This window comes from Nematostella vectensis, chromosome 4 (genome assembly GCF_932526225.1).
Source record: "Nematostella vectensis chromosome 4, jaNemVect1.1, whole genome shotgun sequence".
Classification (NCBI taxonomy): domain Eukaryota; kingdom Metazoa; phylum Cnidaria; class Anthozoa; order Actiniaria; family Edwardsiidae; genus Nematostella; species Nematostella vectensis.
Genome location: NC_064037.1, coordinates 3,249,110 through 3,268,395, shown reverse-complemented (window position 1 = coordinate 3,268,395; position 19,286 = coordinate 3,249,110). Strand labels below are relative to the sequence as shown.

Here is a 19,286-nt window from a genome sequence, read left to right as displayed (position 1 = left end):
ACTCTCGCTCCCCACGGGGGGTATCCAGGGGTTCTCTGGCTCATTTACCTTCTTTTTGGGCAGAAAAGACAGCGGCATTTTGGATGAAAAGGCGCTCTCTACGGGAGCCTGTTGTGCGAGCGATGCAGGAGTAGTAGTGCTTAGCGATATGGCGCCGAACAAAAGAGTAAGCAAGCACCGAATGCAAACAAGCCGAACCAATCGACCCGGCCATAGTGTGACCCCAACTTGTCATGATTTTTGTCACATTTAAGACACAAGAATGACATACTTTTTCATGCAGATTTTCTAACTGCATACGTGCAACCTAGAATAGCATCAGTACTAAACAAGATTATTGACACGTCAAATTATTTTATGTGATACATCGTCAGGGCGGTGCGAATGTGTAACGCAATCTCGTACAAATTCTCATTTTATCCCAAACAGCTTTAATATATCTTTGGCAAAACTTTCAAAAAGAAAATGTGCATATGGATATATATCCTGTAAAAACAAGGTTTTAAGCAGACAAGTATACGTGTGAGATAAATTTGACAGAAGCTAAGCAGCCTGTTTGCGGAATAAGAAAAAACAAAGTACGGTAATCCAAAGCAAGTCGGGTTCGTTTGTTTAAGTCTAATGAAATATGAACAACATGTTCAAGTAACAGGTCACAGACGTAAAGAACCATGCATGCCTCAGGAGCAGCCACGTTGAACAGAATAAACAGATAAACGAAACGTGAATCGAGAAAATACGTCACGTACTTGTCACGCAAAAGATCACGCAAGAGAGGGTAACGGCACATTCCTACATGCTGCGCACAACTTTTTCAAGCTATTTCTGCGGCACACGTCGTAGACGCTTCTGTTCGTTATTCATTTTGATACGGTTTATAATTGATTATATTGTAAAAACTGCATACAAAGACCTTTATCTAAAGCTACACACGCACGCACGGCTTAAAAGTTGACAAATAATAATTTGAAAATGGTGTTACGAGCGCTGTGCTAGTCCAACTAGTCTAAGTTATCGACTGATGAAAAGATAGCTTAACTACAAAAAGAGTCCACTAAATAGCCATATAATGACTCAAATATTGAAATAAGAAAATATGCACTTCCAAAAAACCATGCCTTCGACGCGCAAGGTTTTACAAAAAAGCCATTAAAACCGTGGCAGCCTCGCAGCCTTGCCATCATAGAGAACCATTATCACCAGCCATCTCTACTTAGCCCAATAATTACAAAATACTTATTCAAAAAGCCTTACTTTGGAGGGAGAGTGCTTGCGCGTCTCTTGCGTCTGAACATGGTGGCTTTCGAAGAAGGATTGGATAAAACTGAGCGAGTTACGCCTCATCGCTAGAATCGCAAGCGAGCGAGAGCCTCTGTGGTTGTTTGCGACGATTTCGCCTGACTAGGGGCTGTGGAATGACTTTATCATCATTCGTTAGCAGATCTAGAATTTCCACAATGATAGGATCTTAGCTGCGCAAATCTGTGTGGAATACTTATGTTATCAACTCCGTTATCCAATCGCGGAGCTTCTATAATAGAGAAAATACATTTAATTAAATACAGTTTTTTCTATAAGATACGATAAATTCTTCCGGCTATTTCCGATGATATGATGCTAATGATAATGAAGAGTGTGTTATTTTTGCTATATGATAATTTTGTTGTTGTTGCTGCTGCTGCTGCTGATGATGATGATAGTGTGACTGTGATGGTGGTATGGGTGAATGGTGATGTTGCCGTGTTTGTGATGATGATGATGATGATGACGACGACGACGACGATGATGATGATGATGATGATGATAATGATGATGATAATGGTGTGACCATGTGATGGTGGTATGGGTGAAAAGTGAAGTTGCTGTGTTAAGTGATGATGATGATGATGATAATGGTGTGACCATGTGATGGTGGTATGGGTGAATGGTGATGTTGCTGTGTTTGTGATGATGATGACGACGACGACGATGATGATGATAATGATGATGATAATGGTGTGACCATGTGATGGTGGTATGGGTGAAAAGTGAAGTTGCTGTGTTAAGTGATGATGATGATAATGATGATGATAATGGTGTGACCATGTGATGGTGGTATGGGTGAATGGTGATGTTGCTGTGTTTGTGATGATGATGACGACGACGACGATGATGATGATGATAATGATGATGATAATGGTGTGAACATGTGATGGTGATATGGGTAAAAAATAAAGTTGCTGTGTTAAGTGATGATGATGATGATGATGATGATGATGATAATGATTATGATAATGGTGTGACCATGTGATGGTGGTATGGGTGAATGGCGATGTTGCTGTGTTTGTGATGATGATGATGATGACGACGACGACGACGACGATGATGATGATGATGATGATGATAATGGTGTGACCATGTGATGGTGGTATGGGTGAAAAGTGAAGTTGCTGTGTTAAGTGATGATGATAATGATGATGATGTTTTCTGTTTGAAATTGATGATGGTATTTGGAGGAATTTGTGTGTCGACCAAACCAGTGCGCTTACACCAGATAGGGTAAAACCAAAAAGTTTTATGCCAGATTTAAATTCTTTTGTGATACTTTTATTTGGGCAGCTGTCTACCCCTCCTAATAATACTAATTCCTGCGCACAATTCAAGCTGTGCTGTGTCTAAATTTAAAGGAGGGCATAATCGCGCACCTCGAATCTTAATTTACCATTTGATTTACTGACTTTGGTTTACAAAACACGTCCGCTAATGAGATAAATAGCAAATGGGGAAAAAGTATCTTTTTGCAAGAGAGCATATGCTCTCTTGCTTTTTGGTAATTTGTTTACTGTGTAGTGAGTGTTTTTTTCGTGTATAAATACGCACGTGCGTTTTGGCGTACTAGGAGCTACGCTCCTGGTTTGGATATATAGACTTGCGAGTTTTCGAGTCGAACGTTTTCCTTTTGCGCTCTTTTCGACATTTCGAGTATCGCGATATTAAAGTGACCCAAGTATTTTTTGTAACAAGGTATTCAGGTACAGTACAGTACTGCAGTGGTAGCAATGGAACACATTGCAACTTCAAAAATTTTGCTGTTATTCGGATAACACGATCCACAATGGGGCCAGGCAAAAAAATTGGCAATTGCCTCTGTGGAAACTATAGTAAGTTCTATGGCCCAGAGGTTGTAACCCCTTTTACCGGTACGAAACCGGATCCACCGAATTTTGCATATTTCTGTGTTTTTATGCGATTCGACCCTGTTGGCGAACCTACACTGCAAATTTGAGTTCTATTTCTTCCACGCGAACAGCTTTTGAAAAACATTTATTCAAATATATATGAAACTAAACCAAACATATTAAACTGTTTATTTCTAAGGTTTTTTAATTCACAAAAACAAACCTAATCCATCGTTGTAGTCGCACAAGTATTTGATAACGCGAAATAAAACTAATCAATTGTAAATGTTCCTACTATGCGCGTATAAAAATATGATTTTGTCAACTTTCTAGGGTTGTACCTTGATTATTCCAAAGCAGGATTGCATGTTTAAACCCTTGGAGCTTTGAACATCTCTTGGGTGCTTTTAGGAGACGTTTTTAACCACCCTGCTTCAGCGAAGACTGTAACACTATCATTTTATCACGAACAGCGGGAACAAATGCTCGGCATATTGCTCGTTTCGATCAGCAAACATGAGAAGACGGTGGTCCGAAAAAGCTACGACACCGACCAGGAGGTATAAGTCAAGAAAAAGAATAGGATTTATGTTTAGAGATAGTAAATTCTTTATTGCCTGTTTTATTGTTATGGTGTTTGCATTAAAATGTGCTCATGATATCTCAGTTCACCGGTCACGCGATCTATAAACAAAATGGCGCTGTTCACCAAAACATTCTCATTTGAAAACTTTAAAATCTATACTACCCGAATAGAGTGCATAGAATTCTTGCTAACTGATGCCTTTACATTCCTAATAGAATCCTCAAAATTCTTATTATGATTATTTCGAGGTTTAGCGTGGCGCCTAATACTCGCACAAAAAGGTCAATTAAACAAGAATTAAGTTCCTTGTGCGTCAATAAATTGAAGTGATAAGATGTGTGTGTAGCGGTATCAAGGTCAAATAGATATGAACCTTCACTCACAGGGCTATTGTTTCTTACCTGGCTTCTCGTACTTATCGTAAGTGACTCAAGGAAGTATGTGTTTTGTCGGCACTAATGGCGCAGAACCGCAAAGTAGGGTCTCACGAGCGGAAGCTGTCGGAGATAATTGGTGTGCATAAATACGAAAGGCGGCACACCAAATTAGGAGTTTGATCTTCACATAATGGGGCTTATTCCCCATCACGCAATAATCTGATGTTAAAGATGTAATAAGAATGAACAAGTAGTCTTAAACCCGCCAACAGCGCCAACATCAGTAAGCCTCACTGGCACCCGCGCGCTCGAAAAAGAAAATGCTAATGAAATATTCCAACAGTCTGAAGCAATTCCCAACATGGTATGCAAACAGCGCCAGGAAGCCAACAGTCTAAAGCAATTCCCAACATGGTATGCAAACAGCGCCAGGAAGCCAACAGTCTGAAGCAATTCCCAACATGGTATGCAAACAGCGCCAGGAAGCTTTCGTGCTCAGACTCATTTGACAGCAATGGTGATACTGCTTGCATGTTGCTTTTAAGTCAGAAAAATCCCTGATCTTATTCCGTTTATTCACGAGCTTCACGAATGAAGACTTAGGGAGAATCAATATTTAGCGGGGGGGAGGGGGAGGGCTACCATGTTTCCTTTTTTAGGAGGGGGGGGGATGGAGGACCTCAAATTTTAATCCAGGGTTTAGAGGGAGGGTCTTATGTTTTTAACAGATATTCTGATCGTCTAGAATTCTGGAACCTTCCATATTAAGAACACAAATGTAATCCGTCTTCTTATCACTTTCATGAATTTCATTTGACTGGCGTTGACAAGACATTTTTTACGGGGGAGCATTCCCCTGCACCCTCTCCACCTTTTTAAAAAATGCTCTTTACACGCCTGAAATATGGGTTGAAATTAACACTGCTCCTGACTATGGTGACTATAGGCTCTGCCGACCCTACTCCCCCTCCGTACCCCCACCGTACCCCCTCCGTACCCCCCTCCGTACCCCCTCCGTACCCCCTCCGTACCCATTAATGATGCTGAAAACAGCGACCATATCCCGGTTGACTTTTCTTTACTTTTTACTTTTTTTTTTTGTCCCGTTGCAAGAGTGCTCATATAGTTTTTAAAATGTTGATGCTCCTGAAGGAATGTACGGTACTTTTGAAGGGCATTTCACGACTAAATATAATTTCAACAAACTAACAAATATCTCTGAATTGTTACATATGTAACCATTTAATTTTTTTGTCCTGAATTTTTTGGGATTGAATTTTTTTGTCCTGTGGGTACTCCTTTCGGGGGGATTTTTTGTACTATAGATTAGGGGACGGTCGAAATATCTGAACCGAAAAACAAATCAACTTAGTAGCCCTCACTCCCGATAAATAATGACTGCTCCATAGATTACCAAATATCTCCTGCACATGTATGTCAGTTTATCCCAACAGACTTTCTCATAGACTATAAGATTATCATATGTACATTTTCAAGAGAAGGGGAGGGGAGGGCGCCAGTGGCAGGTTCAATGATTTCAGGTGAAACTAAGGATTGTTTTGATTGCTTTAAAAACACGCATTGCTTCAAAAGAATTAACCAGTCGCGTAGTGGTGGGCGTAAGAGGTGATAAGACATAGAAAAAAGGCAGAGCCAATTGCCCGAGGATCGAACCTCCTCAGATCTGATGATACAAAAGAAAAAAAATAAACCATACCTCCAGACATACGCTGAATCACCGTATGGCAGCATAATAAAGCTTTACGGCTAGGCTGGAGATTTTGGCTCCAGCACCGCTATCTAGCGAACTAGTGCTCTGGAACATGAAAAGAAAAGTAAACTGAACTATGCAGAAATGTGCGCGATCTAATGAAAGTTCATGTCCTCATTTTACATTTAATTGAAATATTCAGGCGTTACATATTCTATATTCTATAATGTTAAAAAAGTTAACTAAAACAATAAAGAAATATGCATAGAATTCCTTCCTTGGTATCAAGATTTTTGACCGCTACTCACCATTGCTCGCAAATCTGATTGTTTAGGGAAAGTCCATTTATTATCCCGAGGAGGGGGTATACTGTTGGGGGCCTCGATAAATTTTTCAGGTCTAAAGTGTGTGTGTGTGTGTGGGGGGGGGGGGGGGGGGGTGTCAAAGTGTTTGGATTTAAAAAGGGGGGTCACTGATTCCTTTGGGTGCTGTTCCTTCTATAAGATTTGACGGAGTGTCTAATCAGACTTGTCTCGGTTTGGGGGCAGTTATTTGGCATGCACAATCCAGGTCCAGGATACGTATTAAGCCACATTTTATCTATGCAATGCAAACCTGTATACACCCTAAATACATCTTTTTATGGTTTCCGCTATATAATATTATAAAGTGCTTATGTTCAATATCTAAAATATAAACAAAACATTTTAACAGTTTAATGCTATAAGCGCCTATTCTCCATCATCAAAATCCTCGTTCATATCTTTTTATCTGTCTTCCTCGCTCTTTTTCTTTTCTCTTTTTTCATGCTGCGCTTTTCTTGCAAGGAGAAGATCGAAAAGCCTTCTTTTACGTCATCTATAGCATCAACCATTATCAGGTTGCAACCTGGAGTTAGTCGCATCTTTAAGAAATTGAGTGCCTTCAATTTTTCTGAATAAATGTTTTCAGCCAATTTTTTCCCCTCCACTCTCTGTCCAGCTTGCAGCTAATCTCTTCATCGCGTTCCTTTAACATTGTCATTGCCGTTCCTTTCTTTGCTCCTTCTTTCTTCGATTTTCGGGAGGGGGGGCACCAAAAATATGGGGGAAGCGTAAGGGGGGGCATGGAAAATTTTGTTCTTCCTGGGTCAACTAATTTTATCCCTTTTATAAAAAATCTCACGCCTCCCCCTTTGGATAATAAATAGACTTTCCCTTAGGGCCCCCCAATGGTCTTTTGCGGCGAGAACCCCGTTTTTTATGCGAGACCGAGCATTTTTAGGCGGAGAAAGCTGCGCGAGCATGCGAGCACGGCGGAAAAAATTGCGCGAGCATGTGAGCACGGCGGAAAAAATTGCGCGAGCATGCGGGCAAAGATCCATCCCCGAATTTACGCCCCCTGCTAAGTCCAAACCCTAAATTGAATTCCGAGCGAGCTAGAAGGGAACTTCTTCAGTTTTAACGGCAGCGCGTGCTACCTTTCTCTCTTATATGTACAAGGGGGAACAGAAGAACTCTCGGAATGCCGGCTCTAATGGCTTGAAACTTCACCTAGACCATATTAGGTCAGAATATTTTTTAGAGCTTTACGATTTTCTTTCGTAGTAAAGTGAACGGCTTATTTCAATTTCATATTTTCAATGTAAATCATGACACACACAACGTAACGTAAACCACCAAGGATTCAACCCTCCTTGGTGAACCACTACTAAAGTACCCAGTTCTTACGGGTATCCTGTGTACAGGAGTCTGGGTCGAGGGGCTCGTGGAAATAACATATAACATGGCTTCGGTTCACTGAGTAGGACTCGCCAGCTTGCATTTCCTTATATGCCGGCCTCGAACTTTCCCGAAGCGTTTGAACAGAGGTGATCATTCAGGATTATGGAGAGAAAGTAAGTAATGGAGCCTAACTAAATTTCCTGCTACTAGCAACATGTCTTCTTTCATTCAAAATCTGTAGCTACGGTAAACGTTCCTTCCCAAAACGATGTTACGAATAGAACGATGTATATTACGGATAAAACTGATTAAAATAAGAAAGTCAAGAAGTTAAAAAGTCATGCTCTTACAAAAAAATTCTTGATCTATCAATTAACGTAATGCTTTTCATAGAAAAAGAATTGTCTTTTAGCTTTTGTCACCATGGAATATTTGATCGTTAATGTTGTAAATCATATCATAGACGCGAGAAAAAACTACTTATACTTAACTTATTTCACAACAAACGTATGGAATGAACCAACCGTTATAGCAAAACTTTTAATAAATCAGTTGATCAAGTTCTCGTAACGTATCTATCAAGTATAGCTGGGTCTGCATAGGCGTTATATAGATTGTGATTGTTAGTACCACCACGCAAATCAGCCAATGGAAATGGATGATTTTTTACACTTTGCTAGGAGGACAAAATACAGTGGTTGTAAATAATTACCCTTAGTTAATTTTTTTTTTGCTCATATCGCATCGTCAATCAACAGAGGACAGAGGTACAGAAGCCCATGAGGGCCACTTAAGGTTTTCGTTAACAACATCTCACCTTTCGGTCACGACTTTGAACAATTTGTGTCACGACAACTCACTTTGAGTGTCACGACAAAGCACTATTTGATTATCGCTTAAAACATTGCAGGTTTAGTTCACCATATCGCACTTTGTGTCTCAAAACATCGCACTTTGTGTCTTAAAAACTCATCATTTTGCCTTTGCTTATGGCATAGCACTATTTGTCTATTGCATAAAATATTTGACTTTGTGCTTTATAACATGGGACTTTGTGTCTTAAAAAATCTCGCGATTTGCCGAATGCGCAAATCATTTCAGGTTTTGTCTATTGCATATAATATTCAACTTTGTGTCTAAAAAAATCTCGCGATTTGCCGAATGCGCAGATCATTCCAGTTTTTGTCTGTGCATTAAATATTTAACTTTGTGCTTCATAACATGGGACTTTGTGTCTTAAAAAATCTCGCGATTTGCCGAATGCACAAATCATTTCAGGTTTTGTCTATTGCATAAAATATTTAACTTTGTGCTTCATAACATGGTACTTTGTGTCTTAAAAAAATCTCGCGATTTACCGAATGCGCAAATCATTTCAGGTTTTGTCTATTGCATAAAATATTTAACTTTGTGCTTTATAACATGGTACTTCGTGTCTTAAAAATATCGTGATTTGTCGAATGGCCAAATAATTTCAGTTTTTGTCTATGCATAAAATATTTAACTTTGTGCTTTAGAACTTCATTTCACAAATTTGAAGAGAATTTTCAAATAACTGGATTCTATACGAATGACCTGTGAGCTCCCTACAAGGACTAAAAACTAAACAGAACTTCAGGATAGGCCTAGGAAAAGAAGCCTTAGCGATACAGGATCAAAGGCTGAACTGGTTGAGAGCTCGCTTGAGCTTTATTCAGTGTTCTACAGATGCAGGTACCTCTAGATTGCCTTGCGGGACTACGGCCCCAATGATAACTCTACATCGGAAGCCTTTCCTCCAAACGATAAATCATGGCATTTGACTTTGTTTATAACTTAGGCGGCTCATCGCATTAATACTAATAATATCTAACTTTTTTTACAATCATTTACAGCATTCCATAATACGACTCACAATGGGTCGCAATGCTGAATTTTTTACTTTGTCTTATCAACAATGCTATTTATTTCACTGAGCCTTATGGCTTATAATCTTGATTTAATATTTATATTTACTTATATATCTCAATTTAAGCTCAGGATTTTGCAATTACGTTTCTAGTGTATTCGCAAAGCATGCTGGTCTATGTAGAAAAAATTCACTTTTTGCAAACGCACTTTGTGCTTCACGAGATTGCACTTTTTGCGTTAAGACATTGGACTTTTTGCACAACGACATGTGACTATTTGTCACACACGATTGGATGTTTAGGCTTGCATCATGGCACATTATGCAAATCGCCAACAACATCTGACTCTTGGCGTCACGACATGAGACAATTTGCTTCAAAACATTTCAGTTTTTGTCTATTGCATCAAATATTCAACTTTGTGTCTAAAAAAATATCGCGATTTGCCGAATGCGCAGATCATTCCAGTTTTTGTCTGTGCATTAAATATTTAACTTTGTGCTTCATAACATGGTACTTTGTGTCTAAAAAAAATCTTGCGATTTACCGAATGCGCAAATCATTTCAGGTTTTGTCTATTGCATAAAATATTTAAGTTTGTACTTCATAACATGGTACTTTGTGTCTGAAAAAATCAGTTTTTACGTAATCAGCGAATAAAGAATAATTGCCATCAAAGCCTCGCATACCGCAGTATCGATCGTTCGTTGATTCTAGTTGGAAAACCGTCCTCACTATTGTTATGCAATGCGGCCTAACAAGGGGTCAATCGACCTACGGGACCCCTAAGCCGCTTACAGTGGTTGACAGAAACTGTTTAAGTGTTGCTTTGTGTTCTTGTATTGGCATAATGTACATTGGCAGGAGCATAACTTGGCCATTTTCAGTCACCCATTTAATAATTTGCTCTGCCAATTTTCTTGTATTTTAGCGCATTCTCGCCAAACATGGAGTTGTCACATGTTTGTGACCAGATGTGGAAAGCTGATAGCAACCGGTTAGTCCCTGAAGTTGACTATGCTATCGACCCTCAAGGAAAGACTAGGTTTCACTCTAGGTCTGACCAGGCCAGCGACCCTCTTTTCACCTGGGTCAACCCAGAGGCACTGCGTAAGCCAACATATGATGGTAGGTACCCCCATTATCCCCCTCTTGACCCCCACTAGCCACCTGTGCCCTTTTTTCCCCACTTGCCCCTACACCCTCTTGTGGTGTTCTTTCCCCCACTAGCCTCTGTCTCTCTAATTTCCCATAAGCCGCTTGTGACTTTTTGTTTCTATCTAGCCCACTCTGTGCCCACCCCATACCCAGCCAATTTGTGACCCTATGCCAATTTATGACCCTAAGCCCTCTTTGAGCCCTACTAGCTCTCTTTCTTCCCCCGACTAGCCCTTCTGACCCTTTTGTCCCTTGCTATCTCCTCTGTGCCCCTTTTGATCCCAACTAGCCCCGCACTAACCTTTCATTTTTATTTAATATCCGATTTATTCATTGTTTCTTGTAGCTTTTGTCAAACTTTTGGACAATTATGCTTCTGAGACTGGCAAGCCTGAAGTGGTCAATCAGGAGGAGATAAATGAGAACCGAGTATTCATAGATAGAATTTATGACACTGGCCCCATGGAAATAGCTCATAAGTTCCTTGCTGGGAAGGGCCTGGTTCCTAGTGACAGGCCAGGATTCAAGAAAAAGTTGTACCAGATGTGGTTTGAGTTGTACCAACGTACAAGAGGGTAAGGCTAATCTTCATCAAGCTCTCTGCTCTGAGTGATGACTAAATATAAGTATATTTTATATTCAAAATCAGGCCCGTATCCAGGAGGCTGTGAACACACCCCCCACAACGGCCGAAGGTCCACTTTCGGTTCCAAATGGAAGTTTTATTTGTAGACAAAACTATAAAGCATAAGCTAGATCACTTTGGTACGTAGCCAAATCCAACAATAAACGTCCCATGGAGAGACTGCAAAGGCATAAAAAACCCTTTTTGTTCTTTCGGGGATGGTCAGATTTTTATCAGAGAACTTATTCTTAAACTTTGGATTATGCACCCCCCCCCCCCCCCCCAAAAAAAATCCTGGGTACGGACCTGAAAATATATACATCTTTATTGCATAATGGCCTGCTTTACTAACTGGGTTGCTGGGAATGTGTATCCCCCTTCAATTGTTATGACATTCAACAAACACCTGCCGGAACTGTTACTGGATTCATAATATTCAGCGTCATTGATGACTATAAATCTCTTGTCTTCTCAGATGAGAATGTTATAAGGAGGTCAAATATTATTTTCTGTTGCTTACAGGTGCCGTGTAAAGGACTCATCTGGGTTTGAGCATGTATTTGTAGGTGAGACTCGAGGAAAAGAAGAAGTCATTGGTTTCCATAACTGGATTCAATTTTATCTCCAGGAAAAAGCAGGAGTCGTGGACTACAAGGGATTCTTTCCAAATAGAAATGTAAGTTATGCAAACTATTTAAATTTACTTTTGCAATATTTGGGACAGTTAGCTATAACCATTTTCTATTTGTCTGGCCTGTAGCCACTAATAAATTCTCCTATCAAACAATGTACACCTTTTTTAGGTATCCAACCTTGCTTAAACAGCCAGTGTAAAGTCCAAGTACTTGTTTTTTACTAAAATGCTGCATTTAGATAACTCTAATAAGCCACTATCTGGGTTTTAAGAATGGACATTTAATAGAAAAGTATGATGTTAAAAATACTACTTAATCATAATTAGGTTAATTGATGTCAAAAAGAAGTTTTAACAGATGTGTAGATAAAATATTTTGATAAATGTTTTTAAAATATTTTCCTTGAAGTATTAAAATACTTAAATGACAGAGTGCCTTGTTTGCCTTTTACTGTTAGCAATGATACTTTTTTAACAAGAGCTTTAACATAACTCCTGTTATGCAGAAACGAATGTCAACAGATGCCATGAAAGAGTGCCAGTTGGTTACCATTCAATTCAGCTGGAAAAGTGGTGTGAAGCCTATTGGCAGCTCCTTCATTGGTACCAGCCCAGAATTTGAGATGGCTCTCTACACCGTCTGCTTCCTTGCTGGTGGTGGTCATGACGTTCACTTGGATATGGAAGATTATGATGTGATTATCAAAATTCACACATTTCATGGGGGAAAATACATAGGGTCTTGCTATCCCCAAGCTGTTTGAAACATCAAGTCTGCTAGCTACCTGTAATTTTCTAATTGAAATTAAAATTTCCAACTAAAAAAATTATCTCATTCACTCCAACAATACAAATCTTTTAGTAGAAGCCCATGTTCACAAATGCTAAAGCTAAATGAGACACACAGGTGATAATTGGCATCATTACAAGGTAGATTTTGACAAAGTATTTGTTTATTTTCTCATTCTATCACAACAGACAAATTTAATTTCCATTATATGAGTGTCATGTTTTATCCATAAGTTCCACGTTACTTATTGCACCCCTTGAGTCTCCTTTGAACATCATAAAATGGCCCTGCACTTGAGCTATGCTTTTCTTCCCTGTACCATCCATGACACGGTCTGCAAACTCAGTGGCAACTGTTGCTGGTTGCTCTGGATAGAACCGTGCAAACATTCGCACTAATTGCGACCTTGAGGCCCAGTCAATCTCCTGCTTGAAGTCAACTCTTCCTGGACGGATAAGGGCGGGGTCAAGGCGCTTGAGATGGTTGGTGGTCATAAAGACAACCCTTTCCTCCGAGGACGCCACTCCATCCAGTGTGTTTAGGAGACCACTAAATGTGACCTTAAAGTGATAAATAAGGGTCAATTTAAACAGTAAGCTTTATATAAAAACTGGCCCTAGAGCACTCCTAAAAAGTTGGAGGGCTGAATGAACTTTTCCTGACCACTCCCTTCCCAAAAAGGAGGAAGGGTATGAAGCATAGTGCTTAAATTTTCTATAGAGAGTCATATTCCCCTCCTCTTTGTTCTCTATACTGGTATCCCCTCTCGTTTTGGAGGGAACCCTGGATCTATCCCTGAATTATAAAAATCATTCCCAAAACCACATTCACCCGATTACTGGGTGAATAGGCCTACCCTGTTCTGGTACATGCCACCTCCCTTGTTAGCAGCATTGGTCTCGTCACGCTTTACAAATGCAGCATCAATGTCTTCTAAGAGAATGATGCTTTGCTGGGGTGCCACACTCATCAAATGGTTGAGCCTGTCATCAGTCAGGCTGCGATCACTCAGGTTCATAACACATATGCTGTAGTCTAGTTCACCAGCAAGCGCTTGACTAACGAAAAGAAAAATGAATTGTTCAGGCGAGCACACAGTCAACTTTCTTATCAGGGAGGAACAACAAAAGGTGTCTGTAGTAGATTAACAAGAATTTTTATTAGGAGGGAGTTAAAAAAAACAATTTAGATTAAATTCTACATTCATAAATATTATACTACTAGCACACCTAGGACAGCCAAGCCCTACTGTTCATTTTTAAATTAATTTTGGGAAAAAACAGCCAGTTTTCCATTTATCCACCCCCTGGCCACTACAGGTATCACTGCACTGAATAGGAACATAAGGTCCACAAGTATTTCATTTTAATTCATTTAATGCTGATGCACTATCCCTAATATATTATGTTTTTGCTCTCTTTTGTGCTTAACGTTGTTTAAACAAGTTTATTCTAAGAGTAATAAACTTACATAAAACTGCTCTTGCCACAGCCAGGAGGTCCATACAGTAAATATCCTCTTCTATATGGAATACCTGTGGTAGATATGGGCATTATACACCAGGCACTGGCCATGGAAACATGGGTGATTGGGTCATATACTATGTTAAGATATGATACATTTACTACATTTTCCCTCGCATCAGCAATGAGGGGTGGGGCCCAGCTGCCAACCCCACCCGACCCCATAAATTACATATGGCTGTATCCATTGGACATGCATCATTTTGGTAATGAGGGACTTAAAAGTTCAAATGTATTGCAATGAAAGAAGGGCTAAATTATAAAGAATGTATGAAAAAGTCTGTTATGTATGAGGAGCATCTGCATTGCCCATGGCACATACAGTACCTCTAGTATAATATACCTCTATCCATGTACCATCTAGGGCTTCCAATAAATTCCTTAACATCTGCAAGTATTCCCTCTGCTATCCCTTCATCCAATATCACTGAGTTCAACGGTCTCTTCCTCCGGGGAAAACCAAACTGTCTCCATTCGGCCCCCATGGGGATATACATGACCGTTTTCCCTTCTGTTTTAGCTAGCGCCATGGTCCGTGCCTCGTCGAGAAGATCGAAAAACACTTGTTTATCTCTACCGAGCATTGTCAGTGTCACTGTTTCCCAAGGTGCGCCTGTTGTAAGATCAACCATTTTTTCCCGGGATCGCTCCACGCGAATCCAATGTTTCCTGTACTGGAAAAAATGAGTTCCTGGACTTGGGGCGAAATCGTAGCGAGTAGAAACTCTTCCTGTTTCGTGCTGTTGAAATGTCGTTTCTACGCTTAAATGCTGCGCTCTGCTAACTTGTGCTGTGATCCACTGTAAAACCCAGTGGTAGCTTTTGTCTTTGGAAGGGACTTCAAGAGTAGTTAGAGCGAATCGTCGCAGAGCTACAAGTCCATGCAGACTTCCCTTACGCAAAGCTGCAAGCACTGCCCCAACACCAACCAAACCAAATCCTGCGGAAAAGTAAGGGTTGCCCTCCAGAGACGGTATCAAATCAGTAATCGGCATTCTCTAGACTAAAGGCGGGGAAAATACATATGAAATTGCTGGTTTTACAGAAAAAGCTCAATCCCGTCCGCCATATTGCTTTTGGACGAGCCCGCATCCGAAAAAGTCAGAGGTTGTCATTACACACAGGGTTACCATGATGCACAGCACTTTAGAACCGAAGGTCGGGAATGATTACCAGTCTGCCAGTTGGCCTAGAATACCCTTTGTACTCGTTTATTATCAATTTTAGATAGGGACCTTTAAATAAGCTAAACGGTATGGTCAGAAATGACTTAAATAAACTTCACTTTTTTCCTTTGCTAAGAAAATTTTCATCTCGTGTTTTTCTTCTTGCATTGAACATATTAGAAAGAAATGGGTTCAAAGATAGAGTGGAGTTAGAGTTTTAGAGGGCGAAAAAATAAAAAAGAAATGGGTTTTCATCTCCTGTTTTTCTTTTTGCATTGGACATATCAGAAAGAAATGGGTTCAAAGATAGAGTGGAGTTAAAGTTTTAGAGGGCGAAAAAAGAAATGGATTCAAAGATAGAGTGGAGTTAGAGTTTTAGAGGGCAAAAAAAGAAATGGGTTTAAAGATAAAGTGGTGTTCGAGGTTTTAAAAAGCGAGAAAAATAAAAGCTCCGCCTGTTTGTAGAAATTCTCGCACATACAGTATTGTTAATCTACAAAATTCTTACAAAAGCTTAGTTTTGCTTAAACAAAGAGCTAACGCTCGGTCAGCGAAACTAGTCTCACAGAGGCGTGGAAAAGATTTTTTTATTTTATTGCCCTGACTATATCAAGCCTATGCAGACCACTACAACTTGCCTGTAATTTTTTATAGTCATGCCATATAACTTAATAGCTTGTTAGCAATAACGATCATACGTCAGCCAAGAGAGAGAAGGGGGAGGTGGGTGAAGGGAAGGCGGAAGAGTCTAATCGGGAGCGGCGGAGATGAGTAATAATGTCGTCAGCAAATCCACTTCTGGTATTATACCTTAAATTCCTCTAATGCCAAATTTTTGGTTATTTGATGCTTTTTATAATCGTACCACGTTGAAGCTTAGGTCACCACATCCGAGTGTCCCTGATCACTGGGCTAAAAACGCACTAAAACGTGACAGAACCTACAGGAATGTACCAGTGCACATCCCGATGACTCGACCAAGAAAAATCGCTAATACTTTGGGGTCGAGGATCAAAATATAAATAAATACGTGAAATCCCGTGGAAACTTTAATTTTTAGGGTTCAAAGGAAGTCGACAAGACCATCTCATACACACCAGGAACTCCAAGATCTGTGTCTGTGTTTTAATTGGTATACAAGGCGATGTTGGGCACATTTCTATGCAAACTCCACTGTCACGTTCGTATCACGAACAAAAAATAAACTAATTTCCAAGTTTTCGATGATGCTGTATTAATAAATTGTTGTTTGTGTGTTTATAATGGAAATGCTAAAAAATAAAAAATAAATGACTTGCGCTTGAGAAACGTTAGACTAAAAAGAAAACTAGAAAAAACCGTCTAAATTTCAGTAGAGGTTGTTTTTTAGCATTTTAAGGCTAAAAATTCTCTTAACGGCTCTTTAATTTAAATGTATATAAAATAAAAATACCCAATGAATTATTAGAAAGGGAATTGAAAAAATGTTTAATAGCAATAATATAATTTCTAAGGTTGTTATTTTTAACACAATTTGATTCTGCATTTCAGAACACATCCCACTAACAAAACAATATTTTGCTGCTATCTGAGCCTCGACACGTTCTTAGAATGTTCTTAAAACTTGGTGACATCTCAGGCTGGACGTTCTTATAAAAAGGTTCTTATATAACAAAAACAGTGTACAATATCTTTATATCTTTCTTATGTTAGAACAGCCATGTCGATAAACGGTTCCGTAGAGGATGAGTCACAGGCTCGCTCATGTTCAATTATAGAATGTTCGGGTTTTCGTAAAGGCGTTTATCTAAGACTCCAGAATTCAATTCCTATTCATTGATGTTTAATTCCGGATCCCGCCTTTTATTAAAGCTCAAATTAATTCGTTTAAAAATAACTCAAACGTAAATTGCGTTTCGATCATGATGGCTTAGGATGAACCCGACTAAGACAATTATCTCAGTTTATCATGTTCTAGAGGACTGTGCAAGACTTTTGGAAATCCCACAAGTGAGTGGTGTATCTCACTTGAACACGATAGGCAAACGTACGATTACAAAGCTTCTTGGAGATATAAAAAGACATCGTGTAGCTCGCTTTAGTCACAGTTAGCATTCAGCAAGTCAGGAATACACCTAGCACAATATGAAGATCTCAGTTGCGTGCGCTCTTGTGTTTCTTCTTGTCTTATCCACGACGGAAGGTTTTACAGCTACCGGCGGAGGAAATATTGGCAAACGCACAGAAACTGTACAGGTGAGAGGTAGAGCATTTTTCAGACATTCGGTCATTGGTTATATAGAAGGGCTCAAATGAGAGCGCGTCATGTGGAAAGGCAAGGCGCAGCCGTTGTAGGGTATAAAACATTTTAAAAGAGACTGATGAATAAGCCGCCATTTTCACATCCTAGCAAAATACCAAGTGTGGGAAATAACCCATTTTCATCGGCTGATTTGAGGGAGCTATTACAATAATTTAGAGTTTATCTAGTAAATGAAGTATGAAACTTTTTTAAATGGTTATTTCCAATTTTCACAAGATTTTCGTCGAAAAAGTTGAAAGAAAGACATAACAGGTGTGGCTTACTAGGTTTCTAATAAACCCGAGCTTTGCACCTGCGGTATGCTTGGCCAGCGATCAGAGCTGTCTGTCACCAGCAATACCCTGGTAACACAGAACTTTGTCTAGTCGTACATCTCCCTTTTGTAACCACACCCATATAAACCCACGCAGTTTTCATCCCTCTCCCGGTCGCATGCAGTTTTTTACTATTTCTGTCACAGGATCTTATATTTATTATATTTATATTTCCCTTTTGTAACCACACCCATATTAACCCATCCAGTTTACAATTCATTCCTCGTCCAGCCGCATGTAGCTTATTTATTTATACCCTATAAGTCATATAGGTATGACCATGAAATCTATTATCTGTTTCCCGTTGAAAGCTACAACAAGCCCAAATAGTCGTGCTCGTGAACCAGAAGAATGAATACAATATACCAATAACTGGAATTCGACGCTGCCGTTTTTAATAAAACTTCTTCGAGGCAGAGTCTGCCCGGGAAATTCGAAAAATAACCCTAAAAAATACCTGCACGACCCAAAATTGCTACCCTAAAAATACCTCGTAAGCCCTAAAAAGTACCATTTCTAAGAGAAAAGCCAATTTTTTCTTGGATACCCTCTAAAAAATACCTGAGGCCCGATTTTGACCCTAGGTCGACATGGGAAGACCCCCCCCCCCCCCCCACCCCCGGGACAGGATGGACCCCAGATGAATAAAAAAGCATGAACGCTACCACGACTTATTTAAGCCAGTTTGTGTTGTTGATGTTTAGGCGAGAAGAGTGCGTAACCTTTGCGCTGCTGCAGCCCAGTATTGCGAAACTGGACTCATGGGGTGCCCTGTGGTGCGCTCAGCCAATAAACAGCCAGGAGATATCGAGAGTGACATATTTCAAGACAGCTGACCAACAGACCGCAGACGCATTAGTGAGAAGGAGGTCGTGACGAGAGCTTGGGCTAAACGCTTGGAACGAAAAATTGCACGGTTCAATGTCTCATCAATTACATGTTTGCTACTAAAATGAAAATTGAAGGTTGAGAAAGACCATGTTTGAAAGAGAAAACTTGTAATACTACTTATTAAATTAATATTTTGTCAAATCATTTGGATTTATTCAGGGCTTCGTGTGGGTATAATACGATCGGTATTACCTTAGGATAATCCAATCCTATTACTATCAATGAAGATAATGCGAGATTATTCATCCTCCATGATTGGATCAAGTTATAGCATCGAGTTTTTGTCCATATCACCACAATCACTATATGTTCTGATAACCACACCCAACCTACTCATGGGTCAATATCTCCAAAAGGTAACTTAGATATAAAGATGACGATATAGCGTTCGATGTATTTTTGGGTGAATTGAGTTTTTCGTTCTTAGTATCTGTTTTCGTTGAAAACTTTCCATGATAT

At 39.7% G+C, this 19,286-nt stretch overlaps 3 protein-coding genes and 1 long non-coding RNA gene across 7 annotated transcripts in view; 2 read left to right on the top strand and 2 right to left on the bottom strand.

The window, feature by feature from the left end:
- The window catches only part of LOC5507562 (unconventional myosin-XVIIIa-like), a 42,572-nt gene extending 39,031 nt beyond the window's left edge, over window positions 1-3,541 (bottom strand). Inside the window, exon 1 of one of the 4 annotated variants that reach the window (XM_048727189.1) lies at window positions 3,500-3,541. In XM_048727189.1, coding sequence (XP_048583146.1) covers window positions 3,500-3,526 — 27 coding nt within the window. In that variant the 5' untranslated portion in view covers window positions 3,527-3,541. Of the gene's footprint in view, window positions 1-48; window positions 333-1,254; window positions 1,415-3,499 lie in introns of those variants that run through there. The other 3 variants (XM_048727191.1, XM_048727187.1, XM_048727188.1) reach the window with 3 other exon arrangements.
- Window positions 3,542-7,563: 4,022 nt separating this feature from the next.
- On the top strand, window positions 7,564-12,836 carry LOC116614808 (uridylate-specific endoribonuclease B). Its single transcript, XM_032376256.2, has 5 exons — window positions 7,564-7,708; window positions 10,356-10,552; window positions 10,929-11,157; window positions 11,730-11,883; window positions 12,348-12,836. Exons 1-5 carry the CDS (start codon window positions 7,698-7,700, stop codon window positions 12,603-12,605), a joined length of 849 nt encoding a protein of 282 aa, XP_032232147.1. The 5' UTR covers window positions 7,564-7,697; the 3' UTR covers window positions 12,606-12,836.
- On the bottom strand, window positions 12,777-15,256 carry LOC5507567 (mitochondrial chaperone BCS1). Its single transcript, XM_032376255.2, has 4 exons — window positions 14,498-15,256; window positions 14,102-14,165; window positions 13,488-13,689; window positions 12,777-13,191 (listed from the first exon to the last, which is right to left on the bottom strand). The coding sequence occupies exons 1-4, from the start codon at window positions 15,147-15,149 to the stop codon at window positions 12,847-12,849; spliced, it is 1,263 nt and encodes a 420-aa protein (XP_032232146.2). The 5' UTR covers window positions 15,150-15,256; the 3' UTR covers window positions 12,777-12,846.
- Window positions 15,257-17,255: 1,999 nt separating this feature from the next.
- On the top strand, window positions 17,256-18,968 carry LOC125561883. Its single transcript, XR_007307587.1, has 2 exons — window positions 17,256-17,555; window positions 18,641-18,968. It is a non-coding gene; the product is annotated as an uncharacterized LOC125561883 (long non-coding RNA).
- The last annotated feature ends 318 nt before the right edge of the window (window positions 18,969-19,286 follow it).

Excerpts from the sequence above, each read along its gene's own strand:
- LOC116614808 (XM_032376256.2), top strand. Across the intron at positions 10,553-10,928 it reads GCGTAAGCCAACATATGATG|CTTTTGTCAAACTTTTGGAC; the intron begins GTAGGTACCCCC and ends TGTTTCTTGTAG. Across the intron at positions 11,158-11,729 it reads TTGTACCAACGTACAAGAGG|GTGCCGTGTAAAGGACTCAT; the intron begins GTAAGGCTAATC and ends TGTTGCTTACAG.
- LOC5507567 (XM_032376255.2), bottom strand. The coding sequence starts at position 15,149 with ATGCCGATTACTGATTTGATACCGTCTCTGGAGGGCAACCCTTACTTT. Across the intron at positions 14,166-14,497 it reads TAGATGGTACATGGATAGAG|GTATTCCATATAGAAGAGGA; the intron begins GTATATTATACT and ends TATCTACCACAG. Across the intron at positions 13,192-13,487 it reads GTGGCATGTACCAGAACAGG|GTCACATTTAGTGGTCTCCT; the intron begins GTAGGCCTATTC and ends TATCACTTTAAG.